The following is a 19,620-nucleotide window of genomic DNA, read 5'->3' as shown; positions in this document are numbered from 1 at the left end:
TTACTGATGGGTCTCTACTTACTAATGTCGACAAATTTAAATACTTGGGACTTTGGATTGATTCAGAATTGTCTTTTAGGCCTCATATTGATTTCATTAGAAATAAAATAAATGCTAGTCTTAGAATTCTATATCAATCATCTAATTGTTTTACTCTCAAAGTGAGAAAACGTATTGTTCAACAGCTTTTATTTCCCATTATTGATTATGGGGATATCATTTATCAGAATACCTCAGATACTCATCTGCAGCCTTTAAATGGAGTTTTTAATAATATTTGTAGATTTGTTCTGAGGTGTCCTTACCGCACACATCATTGCTTCATGTATGATTCACTTAACTGGCAACCACTTCAATCTAGGAGACATTTTCATTGGTTACTCTTTGTTTTCAAATGCATTCACTTTAACTATCCTTCATACCTAAAACAGCTTTTAGTTCCATTTAGATCATCTTATTCACTTAGGCATACTCAACAATCATTTTTTATTGTCCCTAAAATCTCTAAACAAATTGGGAGACGAGCTTTTAAATTCAAAGCACCATCAGACTGGAATAATTTGCCTGACTCATTTAGATCAATTACTTATTTTCATATCTTCAAGACTTCATTGTTTGTTTTTCTTAAATCGAGTTGTTCTTGTTTTTGATTGTCTGTTATTATTCTATGTCTAGTCTATGTCTATATAATATAGTCTATACTTAACTATGTGGGAAAGCCTCGTTTGTATTGATGTCTGTATAGATTAATTGATGCTTGGGATGGTGGGAGAGCATTTATGTGTGTATTTGTTAATTGTTTCGTTGAATGTTACCTTTGTTTTGTATTCCTGAAATGGTTCATGTATTGTGTTCGAGGACCCCCTCGTAAACGAGATGCTGCATCTCAAGGGGCTTATCCTCAGACAAAATAAACATTTCTATATATATATATATTTCTGGAGTCGGATGAGGAGGTGTGAAGAGAGAGAGGGAAAGGGGGGGGGGGGGGCAGAGAGAAGCAAACTATTTTTTGCAGATCTCAAAAGCAGGTAGTGAGTGGGATTAGTGAGAATTTTGGGAGAGAGATGAGCGCTTCGTCAGTGCATTAGCCTATTCTTAGCATGCCGTTTTGGAACATTCAATAAAGACATAAAAAATAGACTGGACACCCTAAGTGATACAGACATGGTATGATGAGAGTGGTATACCCATCACACCAATATCTGTTTCAGTGTAGAATGGTTAGTTCCTTGCTCTGCTCTCCCCTAGGAGCACCGGGAGCAGGGGATTTGTCCTTCTCAATGTATATTGCCATTAGGGACAGACAGACACACCCGCTGCGCTCTCTCTCTCTCTCTCACTCAGCAGCATTCTCTCTCGCTCTATTGCTCCCCCCATTTCCCAATTCTCTCTCTCGCTTAGCAGCATTCTCTCTCGCTCCCCCCATTTCCCCATTTCCCGTGGGTGCTCGGTTCCTCCTACGCATTCATGTGGAGGCGGAGTGGAGGGTGATTCGGCGCTATGACTACCTCCACAGGCGTAACGAAAGGCGTAACACAATTATTCACCACCCCGCATTCGATACTTTCACACCGGAGGCGCGGATTACATATTCCACAATATTTACCGCTTTCAGAGGCTGTGTGAAAGCGGCTTATTGCAGGCCAAGCCGGATGTTTTTATTAGGTGATTGCTCTAATAATTACCTAATGATGTGATGTCATCAGTGATGATGTCATCAGTGATGCCATGATTCCTGGCTGAGGTAAGTTCAGTAATGATGTCATCAGTGATGATGTCATCAGTGGTGATGTCATCAGTGGTGATGTCATCAGTGATGTCATCGAGCAGGCGAGGCCGATACGTGAGCTGGGTATGCGACACACAGTGGGGCGAGCTACAGGGCAATCACTTGTGCTATTATTTAGAATCAGAAGAGATCATAACATTTCACTTGGACTAAAACTAAAAGGAAACAGGATTTATTTGTTTTATTTGTTTTTGGTCCAGTGATCACGCAGCTCGTGATCATGGATCAATAGCAGGCAGTGCTGCAGCTCTGTCTGGCTTTAAAAAGGGAGTCCACAAACCAATGGCTGATGACACAGGCTATGTCCATATTTGTATACAAATATTTGTGTGTGTGTGTGTGTGTGTGTGTGTGTGTGTGTGTGTATATATGTATATATATATGTATGTCTATATTGTATGTCTATGGTTTCACATCCTTTGAGAGGAGTAGCCTACAGGATGTTACTGTAAATAAGATAAAGTAAGATAGCATTTTATTGAAAATAGTTGTCTGATGGAGATTACTGTTGGAAAACATCAAAACCTTTTAACCTTATTTTAAGACCTTATGAACGTTTGTATTAATCTAGTCATAAATGCTAAGCAGGGCACATCAGAAGAAGCCTTACCTTCAGTCGACCTACTGACACAACAGCCTCAGCCATGGCCTTGATACCGAGAGGCAGTAAAGCCAGGCAGAACCTCATGCAGTTGAAGATGGCAATGGTACTGAAGGCCTAGGAAATAACACAATGATTAAGTCCCAAACAACATGGTAATAACACATTGACTAAAGCCCAAACACAACCTGACACCACACAACATGGACCAATCACAACCTGACACCACACACCATGGAGCAATCACAACCTGACACCACACACCATTGACCAATCACAACCTGATACCACACAACATGGACCAATCACAACCTGACACCACACACCATTGACCAATCACAACCTGATACCACACACCATGGACCAATCACAACCTGATACCACACACCATGGACCAATCACAACCAGACACCACACAACATGGAGCAATCACAACCTGACACCACACAACATGGACCAATCACAACCTGACACCACACAACATGGAGCAATCACAACCTGATACCACACAACATGGACCAATCACAACCTGATACCACACAACATGGACCAATCACAACCTGATACCACACAACATGGACCAATCACAACCTGATACCACACAACATGGACCAATCACAACCAGACACCACACAACATGGACCAATCACAACCTGACACCACACACCATGGACCAATCACAACCTGACACCACACAACATGGACCAAACACAACCACACACCACACAACATGGACCAATCACAACCAGACACCACACAACATGGACCAAACGCAACCTGACACCACACAACATGGACCAATCACAACCAGACACCATACAACATGGAGCAATCAAACAGACACCACACAACATGGACCATTCACAACCAGACACCACACACCATGGACCAATCACAACCAGACACCACACAACATGGACCAAACACAACCTGACACCACACAACATGGACCAATCACAACCAGACACCATACAACATGGAGCAATCAAACAGACACCACACAACATGGACCATTCACAACCAGACACCACACACCATGGAGCAATCACAACCAGACACCACACAACATGGACCAATTTATCCTGACTAGACAAACCATCAATCTGATGTCTTTAACAGTGGAAACTCTGACTGATGCCTTTTACAAGTCACCAATTATGGAGGTCACATGGTACACCCACCCAAGATGGTCGCATAGGAAGGAAGAGTGGGGCCAAGCCATCTCGCTAATACTCCCAGAAGAAATATATGATATGATTGTATAGTATCGTTGGTCCTATGTGTGAAGTTTGTGTATATATATATATATATATATATATATATATATATATATATATACAAAGCTTGGTCCCACCACGTCCATCTGCGCAGCGTTCTGGCTGCGCCACGGCTTTGCTCCGTCCCCCGCACTGCGGCATGTCCCACCGCACACGTTTCAGAAGCGGAGCGCTTCAGAGCGCTGCCTGGCAGCTGGATGCAAGATCGCGCAGGATTTGCGAGATCGCGCGATACTGTGTGTACAATGGGGTGGATGTAAAGAGCACAACAGACAAACAACACAGTCTGTCGTTGACTTGCTTTTGATTTGGTCATTTTCCCTTGATTTTTGTGCTTCTACCATGCGTAAGTGGGCTGAAATGATTTCTTTATCTGTCATACAGTGCCTGTTAGCAGGAGGAGAACTCTTGTATTTCTTCGTCTACTTGAAAGACTACAGTGGGAGGGGGGGAGAAGGAGAAGGAGTTGGTATTGGGTCTGCACACAGTGTTTTATTATGAAAATCGACCGGATTCTCGTGCAGTTGCTGTGTCTGACTTCCGGCCTGAATGATCTGCTCTGTGCAGCTTGACGCAGCTTCCAGGCTTCATCCGTGAAAAATAGAACTGCCGCGTATCTTTACAGCCCAGCCACATCTCCGCGTCGTTTGACGCGGGCTGACGCTTGGCTGTATGGACGCTTGACGCTTGGTGGGCGTGGAAATCCGGAAGCAGCAGCTAGCTCCCAAGCTAGCAGCAGCTAGCTCCCAAGCTAGCTGCTGCTAGATTTACTTTGCTTCTTTGAAAATTGGTGGTAGAGAGGAAGTGGAAGAGGACATGAAGGGTAGGGTAGGTCCTAGGACGAGCTCAATTGGCTAGCTTTGTACTTTGTCAAACTCCACCCCGCCCCCTCTGTTGCCCACTGTCGCTTCACAAGCCTGCTACGCATCGTCTGGTCTCCCAGCATGCTTCGCGAGGCGTCGAGCAGCATGTTCAATACAAAGTGGATGGGCAGCAGTGTCAGCACGCGTCAAACGACGCGGAGATGTGGCTGGGCCGTTAGCGGAGCGGGGCGCCGAGCCGCTTCTGGGCCGCTTCTGATACGCGCTGTTGCGTGCCTGGTGGGATCACACGCATTGATTAAAATGCCCGCGAGCAGCTCCGACGCGGTCGTCGGAGCCGGAACGCGTATGTGACGTGCCAGGTGGGACTTCGCCGTAAGGTGTTCTTCCTTGTGGTAGCCTACTCACATCAGAGCTGCTGAGCGGTAAGCCCAGCAGGGTGTGCACCAGGAAGGTGAAGGTAATGGCCATGGTGGGGATGGTGGCGGCCATTGTGGTATTGAAATTCTGGATGTAGCCCGCCTTCTCCAACACCTTCTTCTCTTTCTTCCTGATGTCTAGGAGAGAGACAGACATGTGGAGAGAAAGATTTCTGTTGTTGTTTTTCTCCAGGTAATGCCACAGTCTTCTGATGGCCACTGAGCAGCTCCACAGCACCCCCACAGTAGTTGATGAGGAAGGGAAAGTGGTACTCAGTGGTACTACTGGTGCGACACAGCTCTCTGAATTTTCATGTGTTTTGGACACTGCACAAAGGAGTTACATGCTACTTCCTGTGTCCACTATGTGGTGCTAGAGAATACCAAATATTGATAGGTCATATTGATGTATATCATGTGTAGAGCAGACCATGTAAATGTCATGTAAATGGGATGCTGTTTGTCACATAAGGTTCAATTTGTGTTACCAGTAGGTGGCGCTATACCCAATTGGGGCATTAATGCAGCAATACAGTGCTCAGACTCAGAGATAATGACTCGACTACAACACTGCAATATGGCTAATAAGAATGTCTCTCTTTAGAAACACATAAGCTACAAACGTTCAGACAGTTTGTTGATGTTTGCTGTTCCCATAAAGTTATGAAGCTATTTGATTGGAATACACAGTCAATACCTTGGCCAGCTGTGTAGCGTCATACCTGCAATCTTCTTCTCAAAGTATTCCTCCCAGGCGTACATCTTGATCAGTTTGATGCAGGTGAGAATCTCGTTCATGGTGCAGACACGGCTGTCCGTTATCCCCATGGCTTTCCCCTTGTACTTGTTAATGAGCTTGGCCATGGCCATCTGCCAACAGAAAAAATTAAGCTTTAGTTTATGTATTTATTCATGTATTTATTTTTCTGATATTTTGCCCCATTTTCTCCCCAATTGTCCATGTTGCCCCACACTATTGACAGTTTGAGCCTCCCAGCCGGCAAAACAAGCAGTTTTTATTAGCGAGCGTGTATTGACGATGCGCTGTGCTATTGCCCTGTGTAGTTACACTGTTTATTTGTTTGAGCACATTGCTCCAGCTGTAAACAAGGCTATCTCGGTGAGTACTCGACCAATTTGAAAAAGAAAGTGTCACGATGACTTTATTAGACACACAGTGTGGAAAATAGGGTCCAGGTTGGTGTCACGATGACTTTATTAGACACACAGTGTGGAACATAGAGTCCAGGTTATTAGACACACAGTGTGGAACATAGGGTCCAGGTTATTAGACACACATAGGGTCCAGGTTATTAGACACACAGTGTGGAAAATATGGTCCAGGTTATAAGACACACAGTGTGGGAAAATAGGGTCCAGGTTGGTGTCACGATGACTTTATTAGACACACAGTGTGGAACATAGGGTCCAGGTTATTAGACACACAGTGTGGAACATAGGGTCCAGGTTATTAGACACACAGTGTGGAACATAGGGTCCAGGTTATTAGACACACAGTGTGGAACATAGGGTCCAGGTTATTAGACACACAGTGTGGAACATAGAGTCCAGGTTGGGAAAAAAACTAAATTATCCTTAAAAAAAATGAAGCGGCACTCCGGCGGGAATATTCAACTTTTGGAGAAATGCAATTCCACGTCACACAGCGGTGGCCAATCACATAGCACCCTCCTCCCTATCTCTTCTCTGTCTCATTCATTCACCAGCTCAAAGAGCATCACACACATACACACACACACACACACACACACACACACACACACACACACACACACACACACACACACACACACACACACACCAATCTCTCTCTCTCTCTCTCTCTCTCTCTCTCTCTCTTTCTCTTTCTCTCGCTGTCTGTCACTCTGGATTTCTGGGGTTAAAGTTCACAACATGACAGTGACACAGTGACGTCACATTTCGACGTCAGCTCGATGTCCTGGCGTAGACGTCTAGCTAAATCATCCCCAAATCAGCTGTGATTTGACCTAGTCCTGGACGTCACTGAAAGACGTCGTCATGCCGTAATTTTGCTTGCTGGGGTAAGCTGATCACTTTGTTTCATTATAATCTGTTTCATTCACATCAGTGACTACTTGATCTATGTAGCTAATGTCATCTTGTTTTACTTTTAAGGAAATTTGATGAAGCCATCTCTTTTATAACCGTGCAACGTAACTACTGATCTGTTATTGGTGCACAGATATTACTGTATAGACCTGAATGGGGATGAAGATGAGGTAGGTGAAGACTCCAGGCAGAGCAGTGTAGCCCAGGATGTAGCAGACGTAGATGAAAGAAACGATCAGCAACACAGGCATGGTCACCATGAAGCTGCCAAGCACCACCGCATCAAACACCCTGTGGCCATCACTGGTCAGAACATTGATCATCTGGATGGAAGGAGAGAGACAGAAAGGCAGAGAGAGAGAGAGAGAGAGAGAGAGAACCAATAATGCTAGAGTAAAACTTCTTACAATCGTCCACTAATCGCTTTGGATAAAAGAGGTCTTCCCCAGTAATCCTTCTTCCCCCGTGGTTTAACAAAACTATGACATTTGGAAATGGGACCTGCTTAGTCGCTATAACAGTATGAGACTGTGGTTGTACTGGGCAGCTCCCAGTGGCAGATAGTAGAGGGCTATGGTTGAACTTTACACCATCAGACTACTCTTGTTAACCACATCGTGCACCGCTCAGACCAACTCATATTCAATATAATGCCTATTTAACTCAGACTCTAAATTCATGGAAATTCAATGTAAATTCATATGTAATGTCTATTGAACACTCCTCCACTTGTGTATATAGTATTGGATTGCACTTGCAACGTTGTGTATTGACTTTTAGCTATTTTTCCTACTTCTTTATCTCTGAATATTGACATGACCGCTACGCTGCATACAGACACTAAGACAAATTCCTCATATGTAATTTGCATATTGTGGCAATAAAAGTGATTCTGATTCTGATCCGTTCAGAATGTCGGACATTAGAAGACTGTGGTGGTAGTGGTACTGGGTATTAGTGTCCAGGTGGGACAGTGTGTAATTGTATGAATGTGAAAATATCAAAGGCATGGTTCTCATCAAAACATCCCTGGATAAATCACGGTAACATTTTAGTTAAGTAATGTGCAACAGTCTCTGACACCGGGGACAACTGTTGTCACAAAACGTATCCTGAAAGAATGGAAGTCCCCCTCTCCATCTCCTTTCCAACTGTGGTTGACGGACATGGTCTCGATCATAAGGATGGAGAGGCTCAGATTCCTGAGAACCAACTCACTTCATGAGTTTAGAACTATTTGGGACCCGTTTCTGGCCGACCTCGACGAGGTTGGGGGCGGTGGGTGACTTGCCCAGTTGGTTCCTCTTGGACCCCTTGAGTGGGACCCCACACACAACATTTCTTACAAGCACATAAGCACCCTATATGGATGGTAGCACCACATTATTGTAGATATCTTTTTTTTTCCTTTTCTTTTCTTTCCTGTGTCTGAGCTTGTTCGTTTGTTTTGTTTGTATTTTGTTAAAATTAAATTGAAAATAAAATATCTTTAAAAAAGTAATAATGTAACACAGTCTGTACCTCTCCCATAGACAGTCCGCTGTGTCCCCGGAGAGAGATGATCTTCTGGAAGGCCAGCGCAGAGAAGGCACTCTTGAGCCTAACTGCTGTGCGCATGTTCACCGCATACGCCGAATTGGCGAGGAAGCTTTCGGTAAGATATGAGCTGAATAAAGCAAAACACAGACCCACACCGTGGGTCACTGTGGACGCCTCAGGGTCTTCAGTGTAGCTCAAGATCTTATGGACCACGATAGCCTGGGAGGAGACAGGAGAGGTCTGGAACACTACAGCACTGAAAATACCACTGGATATATATTATATAGCTTTAAACACGGTTTCATAACAGGAAGTGTCTATGTGTGGGGTGGGGAGAATAAACACACTGTCTATACTCGTATGTCATTATATATATGTTGTTGCTGACATCGGTTATGTTGAAAAGTAGCACAAATGTGTCTTGTCCCAAACAAGAAGATGGATGTCATAAGATTCTCTGATGACACGATTATTCTTTGTCTGCTGTGCGGTGACGACTGCCCTTTGGTGTATCACAGAGAGATCGCCACCTCTCAAGCCTGGTGTGGGAGTAATCACCTCATTCCAAATACTACTAAAACTAAAGGAATGATCTTTGATCCCAAGGCTGTGAGAGTTCATGACCCTGTGGTCATTGGGGACATGGAAAGTGAGCAGGTCGGCTCCTACAAATATCTGGGCAATGTATGGATAGCATGCTAAAATGGAACGTCCAGGTTGACTCTCTGTGTGCCAAACTGGCACAATGACTTCACTTTCTTAGAAGGCTCAGACTGTTTGGAGTGAGCACCAACATCATGACAACATTCTATAATGTTGTACTGGTAAGTCTTAGTAGATACGGTATGGCTGCATGGTTCGTCACTCTTACTGTCCAGCTTAAAGTGTAACTTACCCCCAAAACACTTTTAACCAATATATATGACTTTGGGGGTGGTGTGTGAAGAATTCTGGTCAAAATTTCCACATTTGAGACCAAACTGTTACCATTGTACCATTTGTATCATTTTCAGCAGCATAAGTTCCCTCTATGGGTTTAAACATGCTTTTTTTGTGCCCTCAAATGAATGGGAGATTTGGTACATCGTGACGTCACGGTGGTATTTGCGCGTGCCCCCCCCCCATTGATTATTACTGTAGTTCATGCGGCGCAAGCCCTTTAAGAGCAATGCATCCATGGGTAATCGCCTACTGTGGCTAATATTAGCCGCTAGTTAGTTATGTTACATAACAACATTACAAAACGCCACTGAATGACCAAATTGATATAGCTTTTAACCATTTCGAGTAACACTGTTTCCATACGGATCACCAGCGTTAGTTTGTTGTTTATAACGTGGCTATATTGATCGTTTATCATTATCGTTCTCTATCTCGGATACACTGAAAATACTGGGAGGCGGGCCATAGCGTCTCTGTCGATGATTTGATTTGACAGATCTGGGATACACTGAAAATACTGGGAGGCGGGCCATAGCGTCTCTGTCGATGATTTGATTTGACAGATCTGGGCACTGGCGTTGGCGTTGGCCAATCCTGGCGTGTTCCACCCCCAAATCGATTGTGTTCTGGCGCAAAGTGAGTGGGTTTCAGGACGAAAGAGTCTCGAGCCACTTACGTTATCTTTAGAGCACAATATTCCTGGAATGCAAGTTTAACTAAACAGTTACATGTCCTCTGCATTCTACATCAAATGAAGACATTACCGTTTGTTTTATTTGGTATGTTACGTACTTATTGGCCAAGTTATGTTAGTTTATGGGGGAGGAATTCTGCCAGCTAAAGAAGGGAGTATAGGCGGCCATCTTGCCTGCAGAGTTTTCAAATCAAGTAGAATACCGTTTTGCAAGAAATCTGGGGGGGTTAGTCTCCCTTTAAATCTAGAATCGAAAAAATTGCAAAAACAGCCATGAAAGTGTCTCTTCAGACCATCTTTGAGAAAAAGGTAATCAGTCTGGCACATAGAGTTCTGAAGGATCCATCACACATTATATTTTCTGAATGTGATTTGTTACCTTAAGGAAGACGTTATAGAGCTAGTTGAGCAACCGCTATAAGCTCGCCTTCCTCCCAACTTCAATTACACTACTTAACAAACAACCAGCCCTACCTCACGGTTGTAGCATCCCATAGGATGTGGGGGGAGATGATCTACGAAAGGAGGTATTGTAGCTTCAAGCTCTTGTTATGCTCTTTTAATTGATTTAAATTGATTTTATGATTTTAATAATTTTATGATTGTATTCTTTTATATTCTACCTCTTGGTTGTGGCTCTCTCTTTTACTCTTCTACCTCGAGTGCTGTGCTGTAGTGTCTCTGTGATGTAGTGTCTCTATGCTGTAGTGGCTCTGTGCTGCAGTGTCTCTATGCTGTAGTGTCTCTATGCTGTAGTGTCTCTGTGCTGTAGTGTCTCTATGCTGTAGTGTCTCTGTGCTGTAGTGTCCTGTAGTGTCTCTGTGCTGTAGTGTCTCTGTGCTGCAGTGTCTCTGTGCTGTAGTGTCTCTATGCTGTAGTGTCTCTATGCTGTAGTGTCTCTGTGCTGTAGTGTCTCTAGGCAACTTTGTTCGTTGGTTGTTCGTCGTTTGTAATCTTGTGATGCGGCTATACACACTTTTTGCCCAAGACACATTTCCTCTAGGCCCTAGAGGTGAGATAAACGTTATTGTCCCGTAGAGTCTAGGGGACAATAACGTTTATCTTCATCACATAAGAGTTACTGATATGTTACTGCTAATCTATCTGACTCTATCAAGAGTGACTTCCAATGAGTGCAGCATCAGAATAAAATCCAGAATCCAAATGAAATTAATAAATGCATTGATGATGACTCACCGGCCCCACAAAATTTGCCAACATGAAGAGGGCCACGACACAGACACCCAGCAGCAGCCTGCTTCTCTGGAGGCGAAGTATCACTCGAAGCAAGGAGGCCTTTTGCGGCCCCACCTTTGCCACTTCCTCCTCCCAGAGTCTCTGAAGGCTTCATAACGCACACACACACGCACGCACACACACACACACACACACACACACACACACACACACACACACACACACACACACACAGAGTCAGATGGCACACATTTAGCCCTGTTAATCCGGTATAGTTCCCATAATCACTTTAACACGGACAGACCTATCACTTCATTATGACTCGTGACTATACATCATACTTGATGAGAATAAAAAACAAAAACACTTGAAGGTTGGAAATGCAATACAGCGGGTGAGCTACGTATGTGAGCCTGCGTGGCGGGCGAGCTACGTATGTGAGCCTGCGTGGCGGGCGAGCTACGCATGTGAGCCTGCGTAGCGGGCGAGCTACGTATGTGAGCCTGCGTAGCGGGCGAGCTACGTATGTGAGCCTGCGTAGCGGGCGAGCTACGTATGTGAGCCTGCGTGGCGGGCGAGCTACGTATGTGAGCCTGCGTGGCGGGCGAGCTACGTATGTGAGCCTGCGTAGCGGGCGAGCTACGTATGTGAGCCTGCGTGGCGGGCGAGCTACGTATGTGAGCCTGCGTAGCGGGCGAGCTACGTTTGTGAGCCTGCGTAGCGGGCGAGCTACGTATGTGAGCCTGCGTAGCGGGCGAGCTACGTATGTGAGCCTGCGTAGCGGGCGAGCTACGTATGTGAGCTTGCGTGGCGGGCGAGGCCGGGCGAGTGTGCGTAGCGTGCGAGCTGCGTCTGCGAGCCCTCGCGGGGTAACCAACGAGGGACAATATAGAGAGGCAAAGTGACTGCCTACTTCCTGCTTCAGCACTGTACCAGAGATTTTCATCTGCCATTTATTTTCCCATAGACATTTTGTAAAATGCTTATAAAAATAGCTTTACTTGTTTCAAACCAAACGGTTCAGCTATATTTAGATATAACATTTCACTCGGACCAAAACAAAAAAAAACGTTTCTAAACTGTTTCTAAATATATCTATCACAATGCAAATCCTTCAATTAAACCATATACCATAAATGTATATCTCTCTATATAATCTCCTAAAACAAGCAACCTCTTCCATCCACCTCCTGACTGAGGACATGGCTGGGGCTTTCTAAAAATGTAAATGTAACTGACTGGGATTAATAGTTTGATTAATTTCATAATCAACTAGAAAATTGCCTCCAGTAGAGTTCAGATCTCCGCCAGGCACCGCTATGCCTAACCATGGCCATGGCCAAACCCAACTGGAGTCATATAACACACACACACACACACGCACACACACACACACACAGACACACTCACGCACACACACGACCGAACACATAACCCCTGGCAGAGATAACGATTCGTTGAATTTACAGTTTCTTTTAAATAGAGTTTGGCGGTTTATTTGCACTTTGTATAAGATGGGACATTTAATTGCTTATTTGATTATTTAAACCAATCTAATAATATTGAGTTCTGTCAACACAACAGGCAAGACTCAGACCTTTCTCCATTGATGCTGGCTCCATCCACAGGAGACAGGCTGAGAGAGCTGATGTCCATCTTGTTCCTAAACATGGCCCACATCAGAGGGGTCATCCACCCCATAGTGCTGAAGGACAGGAAGCCTGCATTGTCCAGAGGGTGGGGCCTAGACAGAGAAACATGACCAAATATCAGCTCTTTGAAGGGATCCAACCAACCAATAGCATAGCTGTCATACAGGAATCTATTAGAATGATTTTAGCTGGTCACTGGTGGGAAAAGTAACATTTCTGTAACTACTTACAGACAAGACGTTGTATTATGTCCAAGTGCTTGAATATGGCTGATGATAACACAATGATAAAGTATCTGAAACTAGCGGGAAGCCCGCAAAGTCTCACAATGTAAAAAGCAACTAACTCCTTCTTTGGTAACTAGCTGCGTGGGCTCGCGGCCTCGCCCACCCTGCAGCTCACGGCATGTCCAAAGTCCGGCCACTAGCGGCCCACGGACCGATTTTAAGTGGCCCACGGCTTGTGTCTAAAAATATACATGTGGCCCTCCACACAGTATTGGTTAATCAAGCAAGTTCACTTTGCCTTTTTTTCGGTGACAGCAGCACTATCATACAGTTTGTAGACAAGCACCAAGAAACTGCTGGGGGAACTAATGTTTTCAGATGGTAAACAGGAGTCAAACAAATTATATGATGATTTTATATGAAGCTGTGGCCCCCAGGTATTTTCACGTTATCTAAACTGGCCCTTGTGTGGACACCCCTGGTGTAAGTTAAATCATGTGTACAGATGGAGTGAAGACGTGTCTGTTCAGATATTGTACTCGTACAACGCATGCTTAATCTGTGATTATAAGGGGTCTTTGGAAAATTTAAAATGTTTACTTTAGCAATATGTTTATGCAAAGCTATATGGTCTTTATTGCCATATTAAATCTCATGTTTTTAACATGTAAAGTGGAGGGGAGCACTTTAAGTGTGGTCACCCTCGAGCACCTATTAATCCGGGCTGACTGTAACTTTATTTTTCATAAATAATTATGAGAGAGGTGCCTTGCCGCCCCACTTGAGCACCTGCCCCCCAAAATGTATGTGTGTGTATATGTGCACGACACTGGGTAAAACACGCTACAGATAGCCTACTATAAAATAGGCATAGACAGAGTATGGTGGCTAGTCTGTACTGTAAAATAGGCATAGACAGAGTATGGTGGCTATTCTGTACTGTAAAATAGGCATAGACAGAGTATGGTGGCTATAGTCTGTAGTGTAAAATAGGTATAGACAGAGTATGCTGGCTATAGTCTGTACTGTAAAATAGGCATAGACAGAGTATGGTGGCTAGTCTGTACTGTAAAATAGGCATAGACAGAGTATGGTGGCTATTCTGTACTGTAAAATAGGCATAGACAGAGTATGCTGGCTATAGTCTGTACTGTAAAATAGGCATAGACAGAGTATGGTGGCTAGTCTGTACTGTAAAATAGGCATAGACAGAGTATGGTGGCTATAGTCTGTACTGTAAAATAGGCATAGACAGAGTATGGTGGCTAGTCTGTACTGTAAAATAGGCACAGACAGAGTATGGTGGCTAGTCTGTACTGTAAAATAGGCATAGACAGAGTATGGTGGCTAGTCTGTACTGTAAAATAGGCATAGACAGAGTATAGTGGCTAGTCTGTACTGTAAAATAGGCATAGACAGAGTATGGTGGCTAGTCTGTACTGTAAAATAGGCATAGACAGAGTATGGTGGCTAGTCTGTACTGTAAAATAGGCATAGACAGAGTATGGTGGCTAGTCTGTACTGTAAAATAGGCATAGACAGAGTATGGTGGCTATAGTCTGTAATGTAAAATAGGCATAGACTGAGGAGACTAAGGAGACTGACTGTGAGGAGTGGTGGAAGGGTCTGAGGGTGTTAAGGCTGTGCTGGTATGTGCTGGATGAAGGAGGCGGGTCCTCCTGTCTGTGACCTTCTGGACTGACAGCTGGAGAGTCACTCTTCCATCTGTAACTGTCCTCTGTCCTCTGCTGAGAAAGAGAAGGAATACATGAGAGATAGAGAGAAAATGAAAGAAAGACCGAGAGAGAGAGACAAACAGAGAATGTGAGAAACAGGTAGCGTTCAATGTTGGTCGTTGCTCCACCCCTCTGCCAATCTGGGGAGAGTTGTAGCACATACTTCCTCTCATACACGTGCAGTCGCCAGCCCCTTCTTCTCACCTGACAGCGAGGGGCCGCACTGGCCGGACGTAGCGTGTGGGAGGATCACATTATTTCCCCCCAGTTCCCCTCCCCCCGAACAGGCGGGCCGACTGACCAGAGGAGGCATTAGTGCAGCAACAATGACACATAGTCTTAATGGCTTCCCACCCGCAGACACGGCCAATTGTGCCTGTATGGACGCCTGACCAAGCCGGAGGTAACACGGGGGCTCGAACCTGCAACCATTGTCTTGGTAGGCAGGGAACATAGCACTGCACTACCCGAACACCCTTGTATCGAGCCTTTCTTCTGGTCACCATACAGAGGGAAACGTATGCCAACACAACTCTATACTTCTATATTCTATATACGGTACTCTATATTTCCAAAAATGCTCGTAAAAATCGTAAATTTGGGAAAATGGAAAAATCAGCTTTGTCAGTCCTTGCCTTTCCCAATACTCAAAGCACATGTGCAGTTTTAGATTGATTGGCCAACTCTTTGGGGAGATAAATAGATCCAGACAAACGGAGTTTTCCTCATTTTATTTTACCGATATTGAGAAAATGTCAATCTGTCAATTTGTAACCTCTTCTTTACATCAATGTACAGCTTAAATGTCAACAATATGAAGTTTTCTGCATTAACATTTAGTGTTGATCTTTATGTGTGAGGCTAAGTTGCAATCATGGCATACTTTTTTTTATCAGATGATCAACAGTGTGTGATAGTTATGCTTTTATTTTGAAGGCAAAACCTTCCTACCTCCGGTCTTGTTCTGGCTAATTGTAGTTAGCTTGACACAATTGCAGATGCTGGAAACAGCAACCGAGCACTGAGCAGGAAACGGTTTTCACAATTGAAATCATGAATAATGAATTGTAGCCTACAGCTGTTTCAGTCACTCGGAGGCATTTTGAGAAATTGTTACATTGATGTGACAAGGAAGGTAGGGAATATACTGACACAAAAAAAAAATCCCAGGATGGCGCAGGCATGTCCCACCCGCGACCCCCCCTCCCCACCCACACCAGGATGCAAGGCATAAATGGTCAGAAACAGCTTCCCACGTAAAAATAATAATAATAATAGATCGGAAAAATCGGCTTGGTCAGTCCGTGCCTATATACCAATGCTCAATGCACATGTGCAGTTTCAGATAAATCAGGCTACATATTTTCAGTTGCCACAGGAATGCCACACGGCTTTAGTGATCAGTTGTCCAATCAGCTGATAGCCACTGGGCTCAGCTTGAATGGGGTGCAAAAGTATCAGCTGATTGAAAAGACACTCTCGGCTGAATGGGAGGGGCAGACATACTGCTCTATTCAAATGGTTATCAGCCAATAAAGGCTTGGATTGACTTGGATATGAGGTACAGAGGTGTGAGTGTGTGTAGCTGTGTGTGTGTGTGTGTGTGTGTGTGTGTGTGTGTGTGTGTGTGTGTGTGTGTGTGTGTGTGTGTGTGTGTGTGTGTGTGTGTGTGTGTGTGTGTGTGTGTGTGTGTGTGTGGTGTGTGTGTGTGTGTGTGTGTGTGTGTGTGTGTGTGTGTGTGTGTGTGTGTGTGTGTGTGTGTGTGTGTGTGTGTGTGAGAGAGAGAGACAGTGGTGTGCTCTGGAGAGTTTGTCCTGTACTCACAAAAGAGATCCCTTGAATCCCATCCTTCTCCTCCACTGCTGCCCTTCTTATCTTCACCATCTGGCCACCGTGCATGGCCCAGGTGGATGCTGCACATTGGTGGTGGAGGAGTTGACATAAGATAAGATCAGATCAGATCAGATAAGTTAAAGGGACAGCAAGCTCACCCTAAAATCAAAAATACATATTTTTCCTCTCACATGTAGTGCTATTTATCCATCTCGATTGTTTTGGGATAGTTGCCTGGGTTTTGGAGATATTGACTGTAGAGATGTCTGCCTTCTCTCCAATACAATGGAACTGGATGGCACTCGGCTTGTGGTGCTCAAAGTGCAAAAAAAACAATTTGAAAAACTCAACAGCAGTGTCTCTTTCCAGAAATCATTGACCCGGTTACTCAAGATAATCCATAGATCTTGTAGTGAGCAGTTTGATGTAGGAACTACTTTCGACCAAACTACACTCAGCTGTTAGCTAGTTCCTACATGAAACTAGCAGCAGCTAGCTAGCGGGTGTTCTACAAAGTAGAATAGGTACAAATAAAAACAAATATAAACAGTGTTAAGAAGCATTAGCAAAAAAAAGTCACACAGCAAGTCTTAGACTTAACACACAGGGCAGACAAAACATACAGGTAGTGCAGGGTTAGGAGACGGGGCAGGGGAGTCAGGACAATTGGCAATTGCAAACATGTATTAAAAAGGACTTCAATATAGCAAACTAACCACAGACACTGCACAAGTTTGGCCTTATTTCAGTTGTCCTGTTTAGAACTTCCCATTCTGTATCTCACTACAAAACAGAACAGAGCTCAACTAAACTACATTCAAATAAATTAAAATGATCAAGAACTAGAATCCAAAGTCAAGTAAATTGAACTTAAGTGAGATTCGTAAGGTCACTCTGACGTCACGCGAGCAAGGGGGGCACGCGGGACCTGGAACTGGGGGTAATTCAAAACAATGAGCGGATGGGAATTTTGTAACTAAACAAGACACGTACGTGGTCTGAGCTTGGGTTTTTAGCCTGAATATTACAAAAGACCCCACTGATTCATAACAGTCATGTTATAGCAGTCGGACACACTTGGTGACAAGCAAGACAACAGTAAAACGGACATGTTTTTGCATTGAGTTTGGCATCAGTAGGCGTAACCCATAAGAGAGTGGGGCCCGTACCCCCAGCAAAAACACTGGAAGTAACTCCAGAGTGACCTTACGATAAGAATATACGTACAGCCTACACCAAACATAAAGCGAAGTGACACAATTGAGCTAAATGAAATTAAAGTGACATAACTGAGCTAAAGGAAACAGAACTACATTAAATGAACCAGAGCAAAATGAAACTTAAAGGGACACTTCACTGAAAAACAATGCAGATGTATTTTTGCACATCATGATCTCACACATATCCAAAAACTGTAAACCGTTTTACAGACATTAGGCTGACAGTTATTGAGAGTTGACTTGATGCCAGAGATGTCATCAGAAGGCACTGATTTATTGGGTTGTATTAATCACAAATCTTCCGATGACACCACTGGCATCAACTTAACTCAAATCAACTCTCCATAACTGTCAGACTAAATGAATGCCTGCAAAACTGTTTAGAGTTTTTGGACATGTGTGAGATCATGTGCAAAATAAATCAGCATTGTTTTTCGGTGAAGTGTCCCTTTATGTCACATTAAACTAAACTAGCCTCTTTTGTTGTAATGTAGATGCAAGAGAGCAGTACCTCTGTGTGTAGGAGAGGAGAAGCTGTAACACCGGCTGTTCAATCCAAAGGCCGGTCCTGGAGCAATGAGCTGCTCTCCGTGACGTCACTGCCTTTATAGGCTTCACAGAAGAGGTGCAACCTGTTTTTGACCTCAAAGTACAGGGATGCAAACTAGTTAGCTATTCGATCCCAATAGGGCACTTAAGTGAATTGTTTCTGCCCTGGTATCTGTCACCTTGATCACTCTCTCGACAAAGGCATACACGGGGACGTGCCCGGGCCCCTGGTCCATCATGTGAAGTTAAAGGGACAGCTCACCCTAAAATCCAAAATACATATTTTCCTCTCACCTGCAGTGCTATTTATCCCCATATATCGTTTTGTGTTATTTACCTGAGTTTTGGAGATTTTCTTTTGACCGAACTACACTCGCTAGCTGCTACTTCCTACAAAATAAATAGTTTGTACATGAAACTGCTCACAACAAAGTCTGTGCATTATCTTGAGTAACCGGGTCATGATTTCTGGAAAGACACAATGCTGTTGAGTTTTTCAAATGTATTTTTTTGGTGCTTCGAGCACTACAAGCCGAGTGCCATCCAGTTCCATTGTATTGGAGAGAAGGAAGCCATCTCTACTGCCGATATCTCCAAAACTCAGGCAACTAACAAAAAACGATATAGATGGATAAATAGCACTATACAGGTGAGAGGAAAAATATCTATTTTGGATTTTAGGGTGAGCTGTCCCTTTTAATATTGTAAATAATAATAATAATAACAATAACACTAATAATAATACACTTTATGTATAGCACATTTCTAAACAAAGTTACAAGTTTACATAAAAATAAGAGATAAGAAGAGTAACAATTAGAAAAAACAATGGAGAGGCAAAGCAAAAATCTACAGAATAAAACAGGCAACTAAGAGTAAAAAAATCATACCAATGGACCCCCCGCCCCCAATATATTTCATTTTGATGGAGTTATGTATCTGTCTACTGCTGCAGACACCATGCATCAACACAGTATAAGTGGATAGGGTAAGGTTTTTAACTAATAGATCACCATGAAACTTCCCCAGT

At 43.8% G+C, this 19,620-nt stretch overlaps 1 protein-coding gene across 1 annotated transcript in view; it reads right to left on the bottom strand.

Annotated features, from left to right (window-relative positions):
* LOC310777968 (ATP-binding cassette sub-family C member 12-like) overlaps positions 1 to 18,826 on the bottom strand; it is a gene marked incomplete at both ends in the record, with an annotated part of 65,075 nt that extends 46,249 nt beyond the window's left edge. The window contains 10 exons of the mRNA XM_083638299.1: positions 2,403 to 2,510; positions 4,900 to 5,048; positions 5,633 to 5,780; positions 7,151 to 7,324; positions 8,523 to 8,759; positions 11,374 to 11,514; positions 11,763 to 12,234; positions 12,971 to 13,117; positions 14,858 to 15,000; positions 18,770 to 18,826. Coding sequence (XP_083494425.1) covers positions 2,403 to 2,510; positions 4,900 to 5,048; positions 5,633 to 5,780; positions 7,151 to 7,324; positions 8,523 to 8,759; positions 11,374 to 11,514; positions 11,763 to 12,234; positions 12,971 to 13,117; positions 14,858 to 15,000; positions 18,770 to 18,826 — 1,776 coding nt within the window. The remainder of the gene's footprint in view (positions 1 to 2,402; positions 2,511 to 4,899; positions 5,049 to 5,632; positions 5,781 to 7,150; positions 7,325 to 8,522; positions 8,760 to 11,373; positions 11,515 to 11,762; positions 12,235 to 12,970; positions 13,118 to 14,857; positions 15,001 to 18,769) is intronic.
* Between the last annotated feature and the right edge of the window lie 794 nt (positions 18,827 to 19,620).

This window comes from Poromitra crassiceps, assembly GCF_964638095.1.
Source record: "Poromitra crassiceps genome assembly, chromosome: 6".
Lineage (NCBI taxonomy): Eukaryota > Metazoa > Chordata > Actinopteri > Beryciformes > Melamphaidae > Poromitra > Poromitra crassiceps.
Note: the sequence above shows the minus strand (reverse complement) of the source record. Positions and strands in the feature narration are given on the sequence as shown.